The sequence below is a fragment of the Toxotes jaculatrix genome, chromosome 12 (assembly GCF_017976425.1).
Source record: "Toxotes jaculatrix isolate fToxJac2 chromosome 12, fToxJac2.pri, whole genome shotgun sequence".
NCBI classification, from domain to species: Eukaryota; Metazoa; Chordata; class Actinopteri; family Toxotidae; genus Toxotes; species Toxotes jaculatrix.
In genome coordinates, this window is record NC_054405.1 from 4756004 (window position 1) to 4773249 (window position 17246).

General features: G+C 44.7%; 1 protein-coding gene across 5 annotated transcripts in view; it reads left to right on the forward strand.

The window, feature by feature from the left end:
* arhgap32b (Rho GTPase activating protein 32b) overlaps positions 1-16151 on the forward strand; it is a 95991-nt gene extending 79840 nt beyond the window's left edge. For 4 of the 5 annotated variants that reach the window (XM_041051250.1, XM_041051251.1, XM_041051252.1 and 1 more), the window contains 12 exons: positions 2153-2302; positions 4919-5021; positions 5890-6034; positions 6623-6705; positions 7141-7248; positions 7749-7894; positions 7996-8197; positions 8564-8709; positions 8824-8898; positions 9053-9883; positions 10218-10888; positions 11378-16151. In XM_041051250.1, coding sequence (XP_040907184.1) covers positions 2153-2302; positions 4919-5021; positions 5890-6034; positions 6623-6705; positions 7141-7248; positions 7749-7894; positions 7996-8197; positions 8564-8709; positions 8824-8898; positions 9053-9883; positions 10218-10888; positions 11378-13627 — 4910 coding nt within the window. In that variant the 3' untranslated portion in view covers positions 13628-16151. The remainder of the gene's footprint in view (positions 1-2152; positions 2303-4918; positions 5022-5889; positions 6035-6622; positions 6706-7140; positions 7249-7748; positions 7895-7995; positions 8198-8563; positions 8710-8823; positions 8899-9052; positions 9884-10217; positions 10889-11377) is intronic. The other variant, XR_005894992.1, reaches the window with a different exon arrangement.
* Positions 16152-17246: the final 1095 nt, after the last annotated feature.

The following is a 17246-nucleotide window of genomic DNA, read 5'->3' on the forward strand; positions in this document are numbered from 1 at the left end:
TGACTTCAGTTGTTTCACCTGGTTGACCTTCAGCTTCTGTTCTTGTACCGTTGCTAGCAGGCCAGAGGAGGCCAAAGAGCAATGCTACTCAGGCTCTGAAGTAGTCTCAGTCACTTCTGTAGGAACCTACTGACCATCCTCTCGAAGCCTTCGACTGTGGAGATCAGTACCTCATAGACCAAGAGGTCCGAGAACCCAAGATGTCCAGGCCTTAAACTTACCCTGTGGACCTGACTTGTCCAGCTCATATACCAGACTTCCGACTCTTCGTTGGTTGCTCGGATGAATGCTGTCTTTCAGGCTGCAGTCAAACACCTTTTTAAAACTCTTCACTGGACATCAAAGTTCAATCACTGCTGACAAACCATCACTATAACAGTAATGAGTAAAGACGCTGCTTTAACACATTTATTGTATTCTTGTTACCTTTAACTCAGCTTGTTTTCTTTCTGGAGATTGGGTTTGGTAAGCAGTGGCCTACTTTTAGTTGTATTCCATTCAAATCAGAACTCAGCCTGGCAGCAGGCAGCAAAGAGTAACTGTATCTCTCCAAAGATTAGTTATTTATATGATGGAATTGTAAATGCCGTCTTCTTTAAACTGAACTCTGTGTTTTTTTTTTTTTGAAGTTCGGATCAGGTAAAATGAATATGATGTCAAGTCTGTGAAACACATAAGAGAAGCTGAAGGACTGTGATCGTGACTGTGTTTAAAATCAGTTAAAGCAATGTGCCCTGGAATATAAATAAAGACTGATGCGACACAGCAGTTTTTCCACTTTAGCCCAGAGCACCTCAGACAGGATATGTTGGTGCGAGCTCTGTTCTGAGAGATTTAGTGAAGTTCCAGATGTTGTGTGGCTGAAAGAACACAATGATCATAGATAGAACAGCTAATGGACATTTTAATACCGTCGTCAGTAGTAAACCTTAAGCATGTGTTCTGGGTTGTTGTTTTGAGTGAGACCGCGTGCACTGTCATTTTCAACGTGTCAGATTTCAGGAGCGAGGACGTTCTTTTATTGGTCTCTAAGGTTCAGAAAGGGTGGTGCTGTGGAAGATTGCAGAGTGACTAGGAAGTAGGAAGAGTTGTTGGTCAAAGTTAATGTGAAGGGCAGCACGATGTAAGTGTCCACAGAGGATCAAAGAGAGGCGAGAGGAAAAAAAAGGTGAGATCCAAGACTGGAATGTCTTCATTGAAGCAATGACAGGAGCTGAGGGCGGACTGCTGACACCGGTAAGAGAACAGAGAGGCAGAAAAGATGAGAGAGGACGAGGAGACATTGTCTGCTTTACAGTGCAGTCAAGGTGTGAAAAACAGAGGGAAAGGGAGAGTTCATCTGGAAAAGATACTGTAAATGAGTAAATATTGAAGCTAGTAAGTTTTCAGTAAGACTTCAGAGAGCACCAGGATTTCTGTGTAAAATCTAACCTCAGATTTGACTGAAAGAAAACTGATCCTTTCATGAGATAAATTCATTTCAACTGCACAGCCGAGTCAAGTAAACTGACCTCGGAGTGGAAAAGCACTCTCCTACTGTCCTCTCACCGGTGACTGTGTGTGTGATTTTCAGTGAGGATTTTTTGAACAATGGTCTGGAGTGAAGGCCAGCTCCATTGTTCGTCCCTTCCAAAAAAATGCAGATTGTTTGATTCACTTGATAGCCTTTCCTCATCACTCTGAGGCAGAGAAAATAACTGGTGTGTAGTTTAAGAAGCTTACGAGCCTTTCCCAGGCGTAGTATATCTGATTAATGTGGGGTGGGTTTTTCAAGTAGGTCTGCTCCTTTTTTTTTTTTTTTTTTCCTGTCTTGTTTTGAAGAGGAACAGAGGATACTGGTATTGGATGGGAAGGATTCCTTTGTAGTTGCCTGGGAGGTGGTATTTAAGAATGAAGCTTTCACTTGAAGGAAACTAGACATGCATAAAGGAAGGGTTTGCATTAGAATGAAGCTGAAATGCACAATGGGACAACACTGAGCACCTTGTATGGGGTTTCACTCAAGTGCATGGATAGAGCTTGTGTGAACGCTGAGCCGGAGTCAAACCCACACATACTGTAGTGTTGTAAACATCTGTGTAAGGGATCTAACATGTGTCCTTCCTTCCTTCCTTCCTTCCTTCCTTCCTTCCTTCCCTCCGTCGTTCCTCAGTGTCTAAGAAGCACGGGAAGCTGATCACCTTCTTGCGCTCCTTCATGAAGTCCAGGCCCACCAAGCAGAAGCTGAAGCAGAGAGGCATCCTCCGGGAGAGGGTGTTCGGCTGTGACCTGGGAGAACACCTCCTCAACTCAGGACACGATGGTGAGAGAATATGATTATTCGCTTACTTGGAGATGGAGTTAGATGTTCAGTTCAATAGGTAACAAAATCTTCCTTGCAAAACCTCTGAAGCTCACTGATTACCATGGTATATCTCATTTGTTTGTACATGAACTAAGTTGTTTATATCTGGGTTATAGGCCAGACTGTTTCTTGGCTTTATGTAGTGACTTGGAGTCTCACAGTGACAGCGCAGGGATACGGTTGCATGCGGACAAGAAATCGTTCCCCTGGTTATTATTTGATGCAGCTACTCTGTGAACACCAGCTGTTATATGAGAATTTACTGTGTTATAAGTGCTGCAGTCCATGATCCTTTTGAGTTTATCACCTGCTGCCCTCCTTTCTAACCTGTCAGCTGATCATTTTCAGTTGAAATATGTTATGGAGTTTAAAGCAAATATTTTCCACATACTGTATGTAAACACCAGCTCTGCCCGCACCTTCTGGATATAACTAAGATGTCTGAAGGGCTGAAGTCGACCTTTATCTGCTGTGGCCACACTGATCTGATCTCTCAGCAACGTGGTGCCGAGCTGATGTGATGGTGTCAGTGGGAAGATAACGGTGCCCCCTTTACGCTGCTCCACCCAGAGTAATGCTGCTACTCTGCGGACGAGCCTTGATCAATAAATGATATCAGATCATTTTGTCACTGACGCATTTATTCATGTTAGTGGATCATATTCTGTGTGTAGATGTGAGTGGTTCTTACTTCACCAGCACATGAGCTCAGACAGGTCACACACTGAGTCCTGTTTGACAAGCTTCTGGTCCGAGATCAGTGTTGGAGCGTTCCGCATTGCAGTCACACCTTCATGGGTGAAGGAGTCGACCCTTGACCTCTGTAAATCCTTCCTTACCTTTACATGGAGAGATAAGCCACTCTGTCACACTCTGCTGGGTCAAACAGTCAAGGTGTTCTGACTGCTGCAGTCACTCCAAGGAAATAAAACGCAACTGTGGAAGAAACACGGTTAATAATTATGATCTGTAGTTTATGAATAGACTGCAGTAACTCTGCTGCCACATACCGTACCTGAATCAGGGTTGTAGGTGGACATAAACAAGCTGCCATTACTGTTGAGGCACTTTAAACCTTCATTTCACTCTGTAATGTCAAGTAAAAATTTATACTTTTTAAGCGCTTTTGCCAAGAAATCTGTTCAAGACATCCCGTAAAACTGGTTATATGTTTAAAATACAGCAGTCATATGCTATTAAAGTAAAAGTTAAAATCCAGTTTGAACAGACAGCTGGCGTTTTTTTGTTGTGTGGTTATCAGCTGCTCCAACAACAAACAGAGGACGTGGAGGGAAAAAAACGGAAAGTAAAAACCACAAGCATCTGCTGCATGAAATGAATTGTACTTTCATAAATCTCCATTAAAGCCTCATGTTTCAGTCACACTGACTGGGGATCGCTGAAGATCAGCTGATCTGCCTGCATAGCACAGGCTCGCAAGTAATTCCTGCTGTGTTTAATTACTGTGACTCCTCCACACAGCACTTTTACATCCAAACTGTGTCAGTGTTTTTTTTTGTGTCATAACCAATTTCAGACTGGTGCTTTGAGACTGAACTTCCACATTCCAACAGGCTTCTTCCATCTGTCACAGCAGACGACAGCCAACCATCAGTAACCTAAACATCTCTGCTTTCATTGTCAGTCTGAATGTGTTCGGGTGAACTCACCGGATTCATCTGTAGACAAAGACGAAAAATGTTTTGTTTCTTCCTACACTGACGTCAGTTTGAGCTTTTAAAAAGGGCCTTTGAAAGGATTAAAATCAGCTGAAAGCAGCTGTTTCGAATGCTGTTGTTTTGACTCTTTGATTCTTGTTGTGTATCGAACTTGGAGAGGATTTATCCGTCCTCTCTGTCCTCGCCTCTGCTGGAGAATGCCAGCTCGTGTCCTCAGATCTGGCCTTCTTTTCTCTTGGCTATGTGTGGAATTCATCTGAACAGCTGCTTCGGCGAGTGTCCCACTCTCTGTCATCATCTGAATGATGTGTGAGCTGTGGGAGGCCTGGGAACCTCCTTAGACACATACTCACCATCCTTATCTCCCATACACACACACACACACACACTGATAAATAACATGCCTCTATGATTCATGGTTGCTGAAGGAGAATGAAAAAGCTCTGTGTTTTTCTGAGGTTTTTCTTTTTTTGTCCGTCCGTCCCTAACACACAATCACTAGCATTGTGCTTTGAAGCCGAGCGTAAATGATTGGCTGCCTCACTCACAGACAACAACATGTCATCTCACTATTTGCTTCATCCAGAAAGCTGCATCAGTGTAGAGAACAGGTTAAAGGCCAATCAACAGCGCCTTTAAAGAAATACAGTATTTGTGAAGCTCTTCAGGATTCATGCCTTTCCACTTTACAAAGTTCAAATGTTTCCACCCTCAAAAAAAGTTATTCATACTCAATATTCTTTCTGAGCCTCCTGAACTTTAGCCTGACTGTGGCGTGTGCCCACTTCAGACAGGAAAGCCATCGTATTCTTGACCCTGCGGCGCTCAGTGAAGACTGGACAAACACTGACTGAAAGAGATGTGTTATGTGATGACATGCTGTCTCTGTTCACAGTGCCCCAGGTCCTCAAGAGCTGCACCGAGTTCATCGAGAAACACGGTGTGGTGGACGGCATCTACCGCCTCTCTGGAATCGCCTCAAATATCCAGAAATTGCGGTAGGACACACACATACACATACACACACACACACACACACATAGTGTGGCACAGGATTTAATTTTAGTGTTTATCAGGATCTGTGCAGGCTACTTCCACAGAAATGTCCTCTGCTTAAGGAGGAGTTTGCAAATTTTATCCCTCTGTATCCTTCATCTAACGTCTGACAACATCTGAATTCCATCTAAGATTATTGCGTCTGTAAAAGAGAAGAAATCATGAGGGCTCTCAGTGTAACAGTTGTTCCTCATCAACAGTTTTTACTATCTCATGTTGTCATACCAGGATAAGAACGTTGGTAATCAGAGCTTTTACGGCGGTTGTGGCTTGTAAAATGCAGCAGATGTGTTGTGGACGTGTTAGGAGGTATTATTTTTGCTGGTTCTGCTATGTTGTGAAGATTTTAAAGGTAATTTAGTGTTTACATGTAAATATTTTGGATAGGGTGGAGATTTATGTGGAGATGACCACATGCAAGAATGTTAATTCTAGTGTTTCAGTTTCACTGATCCTCACTAAAATCTCTCTAAATGGTGTTTCCTGAATGTCCAGCTGTCAAAAGTCAAATGTGGGAGTAGTTCATAGAAATGTTGATACTCTTTCTAGGTCATATACAGTTATTAGAGTAGGCTCACAGCAGTAAGCTGTAAAACAGAGCCTCATAACAACAGTCTCTGTGCAGTGAAACTAAATGTTATTTTGAGTGTATATAGAAATATCGACCACATTTCCAGTGAAATGCAGTCTTACTTTTCTCATGTCTCGTATCCATCAAACTGCAGCAGCCGTTCATTGATCTAGTTTTCCCCTGCGTTTGTTAAAGACCAGTTTGTTGACTCTGCCTTTGCCCTCTTTGTCTTTCATCAGACATGAGTTTGACTCCGAGCAGATCCCCGACCTGACCAAAGATGTTTACATCCAGGACATCCACTGTGTTGGCTCGCTGTGCAAGCTCTACTTCAGAGAGCTGCCCAACCCCCTGCTCACCTACCAGCTGTATGAGAAATTCTCTGTAAGCAAAGCCCTGGCAGCACTTAACACTCCTCACACACCAATTTAATGTGTCGATGCGAGTCTGTTTACAGCGCATGACTTTTTAGGCTTTTCTAAAAGGCGCCCCAAAGGACACTGATTGGGTGTGACTGACTACTGACTGAAAAATGTTGCTCTATAGGAAGGACAGTAAAATTCCTCCGATTTATCTTGTAGGGATTCTTTAAATTTATCTTAGCAGTGAAGGGCTGACACCCCCCAAAAATAATAGCATTGCACATGACACACCCTGTCATTACAAATGCAGCAAACCACTCTCTGTGTGACTTGGAATAAAAAAAAACCTTCTCCAAGTACAACAGAGCTGTCCCTGAGGATGAAGTAAATGTTTGCTGGTTGTTATGGCAGCTGGGGAGAGGAGAGGGGGAGTGGGGTTGGACGGGTGGGGGACTGATGTCGCCTCCATGTTGCATGTAGCAGTGTGAACCTGGGGTGACAAGTGAATGAGCTTAACTTTGATACAGCGACGCATCCCGCTATTTACCTCCCTCTCCCTATCTTATCCTCTCCCTATCTCATCATCTCTTGCTTTGTTTTGACGCTGAAGGAGGCTGTATCAGCAGCAACGGATGAAGAACGACTCATCAAAATCCATGATGTCATCCAGCAGCTTCCTCCGCCGCATTACAGGTCGGTGTGGAGGCACACTGCCCCCCGTTGGCAGGCCTAGTAACTGCCGGATTACGGATGTGCATTCACATCAGTCGTGTGTGTGTGTGTGTGTGTGTGTGTGTGTGTGTGTGTGTGTGTGTGTGTGTGTGTGTGTGTGTGTGTGTGTGTGTGTGTCTCTTTTCGTGTTAAATTGAAGGGTTTTTGTCGGCCCACCCTGCATAGAATGGAATCATTTAATGGGTCCCAGATGACTTTTATATTGGTGAAGATGAGCTAATTTTTCTTGTCCTTTGTGAAAGCACATAAATGCAGATTTCTAAGTGACATTCCCTGTAGATTTGAGCACGGAGTGAAATATTGATGCTCTGAAGAAGTAGCTCTTTCATGGCCATTAGTCTGCACATCACTAGCGAAACCCATTTAAATCTGAATAAATGAATGTTGAATTCTTAGGACCCTGGAGTTCCTCATGAGACACCTGTCCCACCTGGCAACGTTCAGCTACATCACCAACATGCACAGCAAGAACCTGGCCATCGTCTGGGCTCCCAACCTGCTGAGGTGAGATGCCGTCCTGCTCTGTGGAGCGTTCTTCGTATGTGAATAAAAGCTGCCTTGACTGACTGTAATTTCTTTTAAGTTCTCTGTTATTTACTTAAGTGATTTTTTATAACAGAGTAATTGTGAAGATCTTTTCAGTTTGATGTATATGTAGTTAAGTTTCTGTGGATTTGTTCTATACCACTCACATTAACAACACCTCAGACGTGAATCAGCTGTGATAATGGGCCCTGTGCAGCAGAAAGTACCTGCTTTAAATGAGTCATTCTGCCTGAGCTGAAGGATTTAAACACACACACACACACACACACAATGCACACCATCAAATGATGGAAATGCTTCCATTTATATAAGTTATGTACCTATAAACCCAACCACTTAAATATAATCAGGTGAACAGAATTTGATTCAGTAACTTTATAGACTTTTTTTTGGATCCCATTGTTAAACCAAACTTAACCTCTTCCCTTTTCACTGTTGTTTTTCCATGGTCCTCTCAGGTCAAAACAGATTGAATCTGCATGCTTCAGTGGCACAGCAGCCTTTATGGAAGTCAGAATCCAGTCAGTGGTGGTGGAGTTCATCCTTAACCATGTGGATGTTCTCTTTAGCACTAAACTCAGCACACTAATACGAGAGGGAGCAGGTACGTTCAGACTTTAAATCAATAAGACCTCTGCACAAATGGTCATTCTGCTTCTGGCTTACCTTTTATTGCTGTTCTCCTGCTTGCTTCCACTTTAACAGGTCACAACTCACTGTCACGGCCCAAGTCGCTGCTGGTTTCATCACCCTCCACAAAACTTCTGAGTCTGGAAGAGGCCCAGGCCAGGACTCAGGCTCAGATCAACTCTCCGGTCACTGAAGACAGCAAGTACATCGAGGTGGGCGAAGGTCCAGCTGCCCTGCAGGGCAAATTTCACACCGTCATCGAGTTTCCCACCGAGAGGTTTGTTAACTCCTCTTCCTGATGACAGCATCATCATAACACCAATTAATATAAAATGTAAATTTAGACACACAGATAGAGACACAGACATTTACAAAGAATATTGACTGTAGAGTTTGTTGCAAAAAATATGCATTAATGTTATTTGGAAATTTGAATGCTGGAATGTGTCTCCCTCTGCTGGTTGCTGGTAAGACTGCGGGCAAACTTAATTTGCTCCTACTGTCCCTGATTGTCTCTAACTTCAGACCTGGACAGATGCAAATTGAAAATGAAGATGACATGATTACAACTGATTATTTTGTTTGTAAATTAGTGAAACTAACTGCTTGCTGCCTGCTTTTCCGCCACCTTTTTTAATCATAGGAAGAGGCCTCCTATAAAATCCAAGAAGTCTCCTGTGGGTAGTTGGCGTTCTTTCTTCAACCTGGGCAAGTCTTCTTCCATGTCCAAGCGTAAGCTTCACCGCAATCCCAGTGAGCCTAATGAGCTAAAAGCTATGGCTCTTGCTGGTGAGTCCTGCCTCTGCAAGTGGAATGAAGATAGTCATACACAACGTACAACTGTGAATTGAGAAGAGCTTAACTAAGCAAGAAAACTGATTCCTGTTAATCTTCATGTTTCAGGAGGCAGAGGAGACACAGCGACATTAAGATCAGCCAAAAGTGAGGAGTCACTGAGCTCCCTGCATAATGTTGAGGGTAATTATTTGTGTCTTCCCGTTCACTTTGCCTCAGTATAATGAGCTCAGTCAGTTCATTCTGCCCATAGTGTGTTGCCCTACAGTGTAACCTTCTGTTACACATACAGCCTTTGGAGTGAATTGTCTCTTATTACATTTTTTTCCCTCCTCAGGAGAGTCCAAGGTGTACCGTCCTCGGAGGCCGCGCTCCAGCAGCGATGCCCTGTCGGCCTCCTTTAACGGCGAGCTGCTGGACAGCCGGCAGCACTGCAACTCCTACGACAACCTGAACGCCACAGAGGACAGTGACGGTGACGACGGGCCCATCTGTGTGCCTGCTCTCATCTCACCTCCCCGCTCGGCGGGTGAAGATGTGGACCTCAGCCCGCCAGACATTGGCATGGCCTCCTTGGACTTTGACCCCATGTCTTTCCAGTGCAGTCTCCCTGACACCTCCTATGCCTTCCCCCTCGATGACTCACCAGCCGGTGCAGAGGCCTCCACATTAAAGAGGAGCCCCGGCAGCATCTGTGGCAAGACCAATGGCTCTGACATCTCTGCCTCCTTCCTGGGCAGCGTGACCTCCCCCTTGTTTTCCACAGACTTCAGTTCTGGTGCAGGAGAGAAGGTGGAAAGCAAGAAACTGACCACTTCCTATTCTTACACTGATAAACCTACGCAGGCTGTGTCGCCTATTAAATGTGGCGGGGCCACTAGTTTGACACCTTTTGCCACTTCAGAGCTTTTCTCTACAGAGATGCCTGACAAGAATATAACTGGACAGACTGTCCCTCCACAACCATTATCTCCTCCTGTAATACCCAAGGACTCTCCTCCCCTGATGGGCAGCGTGCTGCTGAGGGCAGCTGAGCCGACGCTAAGTGAAGCTTTCCAAATGGAGCTGCACTCTAAGCTGGCAGCCTTTGACAGCGTGGACAGTCGAGAGCTGAAGGGAGAGGACAGCGTACGGCAGGCACCAGCTGCCAGCAGCCAAGAGCACCAAGGTAAGGAGCAGAGGATGAGCTTTTTTTTCACTGTGTAGTTTTTTGCCATGTTGTTGCTTGTCACTGTTGTATTTACAGTGTTTAGAATTATAATATTGTAAGAAATGGTGCAGTCAACTTTTTCTAGGTTTAGTTTCCTAGGGTTGCATGAATTTCATCTTTAAATAAATGTTTATAATATGATTCCTGAGCTCCACTCTTAACTCTTCCCCTCTTTCCCACTCTTGAAGCACCTTGAGACCTGCCTGCCTTCTGTCACTTCTTTACTTCACCTACTTTTCTTGGTTATTCATTCTTCAACTGTAGATCCCTTGTGTTTTTGTGTCCCTGATAGGAGTCATAACTCCGGACTCTTCAAAGGACCTCACCTCTCATTCCCTCAGCTCTACAGCTCCCACTTCTGCCCCTCCTCCTCCTCCCCCTCCTAAAAATGCTGCCCGCATGTTGGCCCTGGCCCTCGCTGAGTCTGCCCAGCAGGTCTCCACCCAGTCTCAGTCACGTTCCTCTGAGCCCCCAACACCAGTGTCCTCTCTGCAGCCACAGGAGGCCTCTATCTTCCAGGACTTGCCACGTGCACTTGTCCCACAATTCCAGGCTTCCTCCGAAGAGAGAGCTGAACCAGGAAGTTCCCCAACACCAAACGGCACAGCTCCAACTGTCACCACAGCCTCATCTTATCCCTCCACTTCCAGTCCTCCAGTCAAACTGCAGCCGCTAGAGTTAACCAGCATGGTTACCAAACCATCAGACAGCACCAAGTCCTCCAGAAGTCCACCTGGTGCACAGCCACACACAGACTCTACCCCACCAGACACTCCTCTTTACAAGTGTGCCCCGCTCTCTAGCTCAGTCAGCCTGACCTCTCCAACCAGGAAAAGTCCAGAAAGGCAGCATCCTGTTACTGGACAGGTCCCAGTCCATACCAGCTCGTCCAGTTCCACTCCAGCAACCACACCCAGTGGCAACTGTAAAGACACTGTAGTCTTACCACAGCCTGTTCCTGAGGTAAGTGTCATATAGATCCTACTGGTTTCATGATGTAGATTGGTACTTATGTATTATTAAGGATCATTATAAGCTGATACTGCCCTGCCAGGAAAAGCCAGGAAACTGTTATCTAATAATAAGACAGGAAACATCAAGAATACTACATATGTACTTTTACCATGGAGTTTTTACCCTCTTTAGGGGGTAACTTAGTCCTTGCTGTCAGTATCACTGATGTCCTTAATGTGTTTTGAGTTACAAGTTTTATTCTTCTTAACACACTGCTGTCTTTTAAATCCAAAAAGCCAAACATGGCTTAAACAAAAAGCACCACTATCAGTGGGGAAGAGAAGGGTGTAAAAAACTAAAAGATGTTAAACTATAGACATTATGATTGTATGGCATGCTGCTGGCGAAACAGCCCCGTAAGCAGACTGGTTGCACTGGACAGCACCTAGCCGAGGTGCATGCTGTAAATAAGGGTCTGTTTTGTTGTGTTTTACTCAGGTCAAAGCAGAGGACGCTGCACCGGCCCCAGTCCTTCCACAACCATCAGAACAGCCGCCTCCGACAGCTCAGAAGCCCAAAAAGCAGACCGTCTCACTGCCCCAGCATCCAACACAAACTCAGATACAGCCTCAACTTCCAACACAGCCTCAACCTCAGACACAGTCTCATCCACAGCCACAGCCCCATGTGCAGTCCCAGACACAAGTCCAACCTCAACCCCAGACACTCTCAAAGGCCAGTGCAAAAGTGGCCCCCACCTCTGCCGAGCCTCTGGAGAAGCCTTGGGAAGCCATTAAGCCGGTACAGCCTTGTACAGAGTCTGCAAAGTACCACGACTCATACATACCCAAACCTCCAGCCCCTCCCGTCCGCACCATTGAGAGCAAACTGGCCACGGCAGCTCTCAGCCAAAGTGAAGCCTCCTATCACATCTTGGATGAGGCCCACACGCCTGGCCATCTGGAGGATGCTCTGCCTCATCATCCTCCTTCTCCTCGTAAATCTTCCATGCACCAGCCAGCCTACCTGTACCATGCTAAAGGAGAACCAGTTTTAATTGAACCTTCAGGAGCTGCATACTACCACCAGAGGCCTGTTGCTCTGGGCCCGCAGTCCATGCCACACCACTATCGGCCTGACAGTGTCCCCCCTCACCTCTCCTATGTGTCCAAGTCTGAGCCTCAGATACCTTACAGCGCCCGAGTAGACAACAGATACAGCACTTTAGGCCCTAGGTCCTACCACCACTCCATAAAGTCCAGGGGAAACCCCCGGAGTGTGTTCGTGTCTCCTGGGCCAGGGCATCAGGGTTATAGCCACGACAGAACGCACGGCTATCCTACCATTCGCAGAGTGCACTCGCTCCATGTTCCTTCCGCTGTCCGCTCGGTGCCCATCCAAAGGACTGAGGTTCCTCCAGACGATGAAATGTTCTTCTACCACCGGCCCATGTACCAGTGCAAAGCCTACCAGCAGCCCCCGCAGCAGTCCTCACAAGCCGACTACCACGTCACCCAGCTGCAGCCTTACTTTGAGAATGGGCGGGTCCAGTACCGCTACAGTCCGTATTCTGGTTCAGGCCCTTTGGAGGCACCTTACTATGACATTGACCCTTACGGCACCATCCGACTCCGGCACTTCCACTCCTATGGCAGCCGAGATCCAGGAGCTGTCGCTGGCCGACCGGGTGGAAAGGCGACTGGGTACCACTACCTCGCTCGCCACATTCTCCCACCTGGGAAGGAGCACAGCTTTGTGAGCAGGGACATGCCCCCCAACCACGGGACCAAGGAAGCTGCTGCTTACCTTTCTTGGGACCCCGAAGAGTCAGAAAGGCTCCGCATGCACTCCATCCGCAGGGAGAGCAGGGCCAGACAGAGGATTAAAGGTCCCGTCCTCTCTCAGTATGACAATGTCGGTTTGTTCACACCAGCAGATATATCAGGCTATGAAACCCTGCACCTGCGCAGTAAATCTGACCCAGGTAAAGCTGTGCTGGTTGCAGCTGAGAGCAAAGATGGGCGCTACCTCCCAAGACACATGGTGTCAGACCCTGACGTCCTCATGTACATGGAGACTGATAAGCATGTCCAGGGCAGTGTGGTCGGTGACAAGTCGGATGGACTTTCCAAGCAAAGCAGTTCCAAAAAATGCCAATCTTCTCACTCCCTTCCTGCTACTCTGAGCCACAGCCTCTCCCATCCGCAGGAGAGCGGCCGACATGAGGCCAAGTACGAGTCTGGAGACGACAAGCTGGGTGGAGACGGCAACAGGTCTAAACACTGGCAGCAAGAGTATCCCAACAAGAGGAACTTCCAACCACGCTACGAGTGCCCTGATTCTGACCACCACCAGAGTAAAACGAAAGCATCGAGCGGCTACCACAATACAGACGACCAGCCATCAGCTCCCAGGGAACAACTCTCCCGCTCCAAACCAGAGCGATCACACAGTGTCCGAGAGCAGCAGCACTACAACCAGGGCAAACCTGACCTGGACAGAGACTACTCGTATCAGAAACACAGCACTAAAACGGTGCAGTCCCACTATGATAACTTGGACGATTACCACCCAGTACCTCAGCCTCAGGCCCCTGTTCAAAAACGTGGAGGCTCCAGCTCCTTTCCTGCCCCGGGATTCTCAGTGAGCCACAGCAACAGAGCGTACTCCACAGCACTGGGGCAGGGAGCCTTTATCCAGACTGACCTGGCTATGCAGAGGCCAGAGACAGAGATACATACAGAATGAAGCATTTGGGGGAGGGGAGGGGGCGCGTGAAATTATCCTTAGCTGTGTTGAAGAAAGACTCTAGTGAGCTTCGGTTGAGCAGCCTCTGCAGGACAGTGGACTGTCGTATCACCAATATTTTTGCTCCTCTGTGTTTTTAATGAATTGTAAAGAAAATTCTAAGACTTTTTACAGAAAGTCCTGAATGTACCTGAAATTACTGTCTAAGAGGTCATATTATTGTGACTGATTGAGACAGTAGCCAGTCATTATTGTATATGATATGAAAGACGTAAGGTACTTTCAACAGGAACCACAAAAATGTAAAATATATATATATACTATATATATATATATATATATATATATATGAGAATAGAATCAGTAGTAAAAAGGGATTTTTAGTTATATTTTGTTTTTATTTAGGTGTGGCGCTGGGTATGAGCATCAACTTGGATTAAGGTTTGCATTTTAGAAATGCATGCACTCTATCTCTTACAGAACAGTTCTGTGTAGTTCACTATCCATTGCGTTCTTTCTGGATGTTACAGCACAAGTTACTGAAGGAGGAAACATGTAGGTCATCACGCCTTCCCTCTGCTAATATGTACACAAGTAGGCGGCACAGTGTGTCCATGTGTGTGTCTTCAAGAATCCAGGTGAGTGCGAGGTTTGATAAGGAGCTGCAGTGGGTTACTTTCAGTTAATATAGTGGTTATCAATGTCTTATTTTCTCTGTGACTGTGCCATCTTTACGTAACTTTGCTATAAACAGATTTCAATGACTTCTAATGGAATGTTTCGGTACTTGTCTGTTCTTCAGTGGAAGAGGGACCAAATGACTTGGCGCAGTTGTTGCACATAACGGGACAAAGAGGGGAAGATGGATGTATGCGTGTTGTAGCTCTAGATGTGTAAGCAGATGTGTAAGAGGTTGTTTTTATTTTCTTTTATCATCACATTCAAGGTACTTTCATGAACTGGACTAACTGAACAGAGCTGAGAACAGTGTCCTGTCAAACAGCGTGGTGAGGAACATGTTGCTGCTGCTTTGTGGAAAAAAACAACTTGGTGACGAGCCTTAAATTCTGTTCCCACAGACCTTCTTTTGTTTACTGCCATTGTCATACAAGCCCATTGTCATACTGCACAAACATTGTGATAGTTAGATGATTTAAGATCACTTTTGATGATTCTTGACAGTTCAGGGTTGGCAGGTGACCTGCTGGGGTTATTTAGTTTTATATCGCCTCACTGGTTCCAAATTTAAAACAATGAGGGAGGGAAATTTTTTTTTTAAAGATATCTGGGGCCGTTTTTTTCAGGCTGAAATTCAATGTGTAGTACATTCATCTGGTATTATACAACATGCCCATTTGGTTCACTGTAGTGGAAGGATTACAATATGTTTCAGATATGTCTAAATCCAGGTTGTACTCTGTATCTGTTTGAACTCTATATCGCTTGCAGGTTTTGCTCCTCTTGCCTTATCTAAAGCCTCTACCTTTTCAGATGGGGTGTTGAAGTAAGGCACTGTGTACTTGAATGTGAAAACACTCTTGTCTCAAACTAGAGGTATCTAAAGTTAGATATGAAATAAATAAAACCGTTCAGGAACCGCTATAATCCATGTGCTATAATATGTGCATTATGTTTCTAATACACCTCTGCTTGAGTCAGTCTGACAGTTTCTTGAACGATGAAATTAAAAACTGACAACAAAGTCTACTGCAGGAAACACTAATGAGTAGTTGCCATAACAGAGTAGCCTCGTGTGTTCTCAGCTATATGAAGGGCTCTCAATCAGCTACAGAGGAGGTTAAAAGAAATGTCTTTGAAATATCTTTGATTGAGAGTCCAGAGTTTATACTAAGTAATTACTGGTCACAGTAGAGGGACTTGATCGTGGAGTGCTGCTTTGAGAAAATGAAGTGCTCAGCGTGTTAACTTGAAGATCCTTCCTCTGCCCAGAATGCCTGTTTTTTTTTTTTTTTAACATTGGTGGAAAAATATACGCTGACACATCTTTCTGTGTCTTAACAAGAATTACAGATTATGGGATCAGACAGTCTATATGAACCATCTCAATCTGGATTCTACCCCAAAACACAGCACTGAAGCAGACCTCACTGAAGTCACCAATGACCACCATCTCTCCAGTTCTCAATAACCTCCACTGGCTCCTAGTCAAATTTTGGATCAACTATAAAATGCTCCTGAGTAACATAACTCCTCCCTACCTTGATGATCTCTTTCAACACTCACCTGTTTCAGCTTGCTTTCCCCTCCTACTGCCTACTAATTAAAGGATAAAAACAAGGGGTGGTAAGAACAGCATCTGCAAGTATAATTGTTATTATAGTGCATATACATAATTGAGACCAACATCCATCCTGCTGAAGAGTTCATGAGCAGGACCTTGAGTTCTTCCCAGCGCCATGGCTGCTGACTCCGACCTCCCTGTGATCACAGTGACAGGAAAAGTTCTCTATAGGGATCAATGAATTGTTTACTACATAATCTAAATGCATTTTGGTGGAATTCCCCTTTGAGGCAATAAATGATTCATGACATACTGGAGGAAACGTTTTGATTGACATCCTGTTGTACTAACAATGTTGCTCTGAGGTGAGAGATGCAAGAGAAAGCATCTACAGCAGCAGAGGTTTTTGAAGCTAAACTACTAACACAATGAATTGGCATCTTACAGGTTGATTCCTAATGCGATGATGTGAGTACACTAAACAGATGAGTCAAACATTCATCAAAACATGAAGGTTGGTTATGAATCAAAGTAGTTTTCCAGCGTCAGTGTTGGAGCTTGACGTATGCCAGAATGACTGATCACAGCATGGATGCTTAAATCACATCTACTTGAACTGGAGTATGTGTAAATACTATGATGCCATCAGAAGATCATAACCTTTGATCATGGAGTTGACACGCAGCCCTGAGCTCATGTGTTGCAACTAAATATGTTTACCCTCCTTTCTGTTTTAGCTCATGGTCAATAGGGCGAGCAGGGAGGTAAAACACCAGTTCGCTTGATAAATATCAGATTTTGTGACACTGATGTGTCATAGTTGTAATACATCTATGACTGATGCTGTTTTACATCAGACATATAAGTCTGAGTTGGATCTTTATGTTTTCTGGTCTTTTTTGATCTTTGAAAGAAGAATAGTGCTGCTCTGTCAGTCTGTAGACATGCATTTTAAAAAGACATACAGAGCTGGATGTTTAAATTGGGAAATGTTCCCCCACTCGCAAGATCTTGTTGAATTGAACGTCTTACTAATCTACTATTTATACTCAACTATTTTTTTCTTTCAGTCTAAAATGTATACTGAACATAAAACTAAAAACGTATTACATGAAAATCAGTGGTGGAAAAAGTGCTCAATTTTTTTACTTAACTAAAGTAAATGTACTGCATTCTCAATTTTAGTAAAAGTGCAAAAATATTAGCATAAAAATACTCTCACAAATAGTCCCAAAGTACTCATTATGCAGAATGGCTCATTTCAGAATAATATATATTAAATCAAAGTATTTTAATTATTGATACATTAATGTTGGCATTGTCTCAGAAAAATGGAGGAGCCTAAGTATAATGTTGCATAAAATGAAATGACTGAAG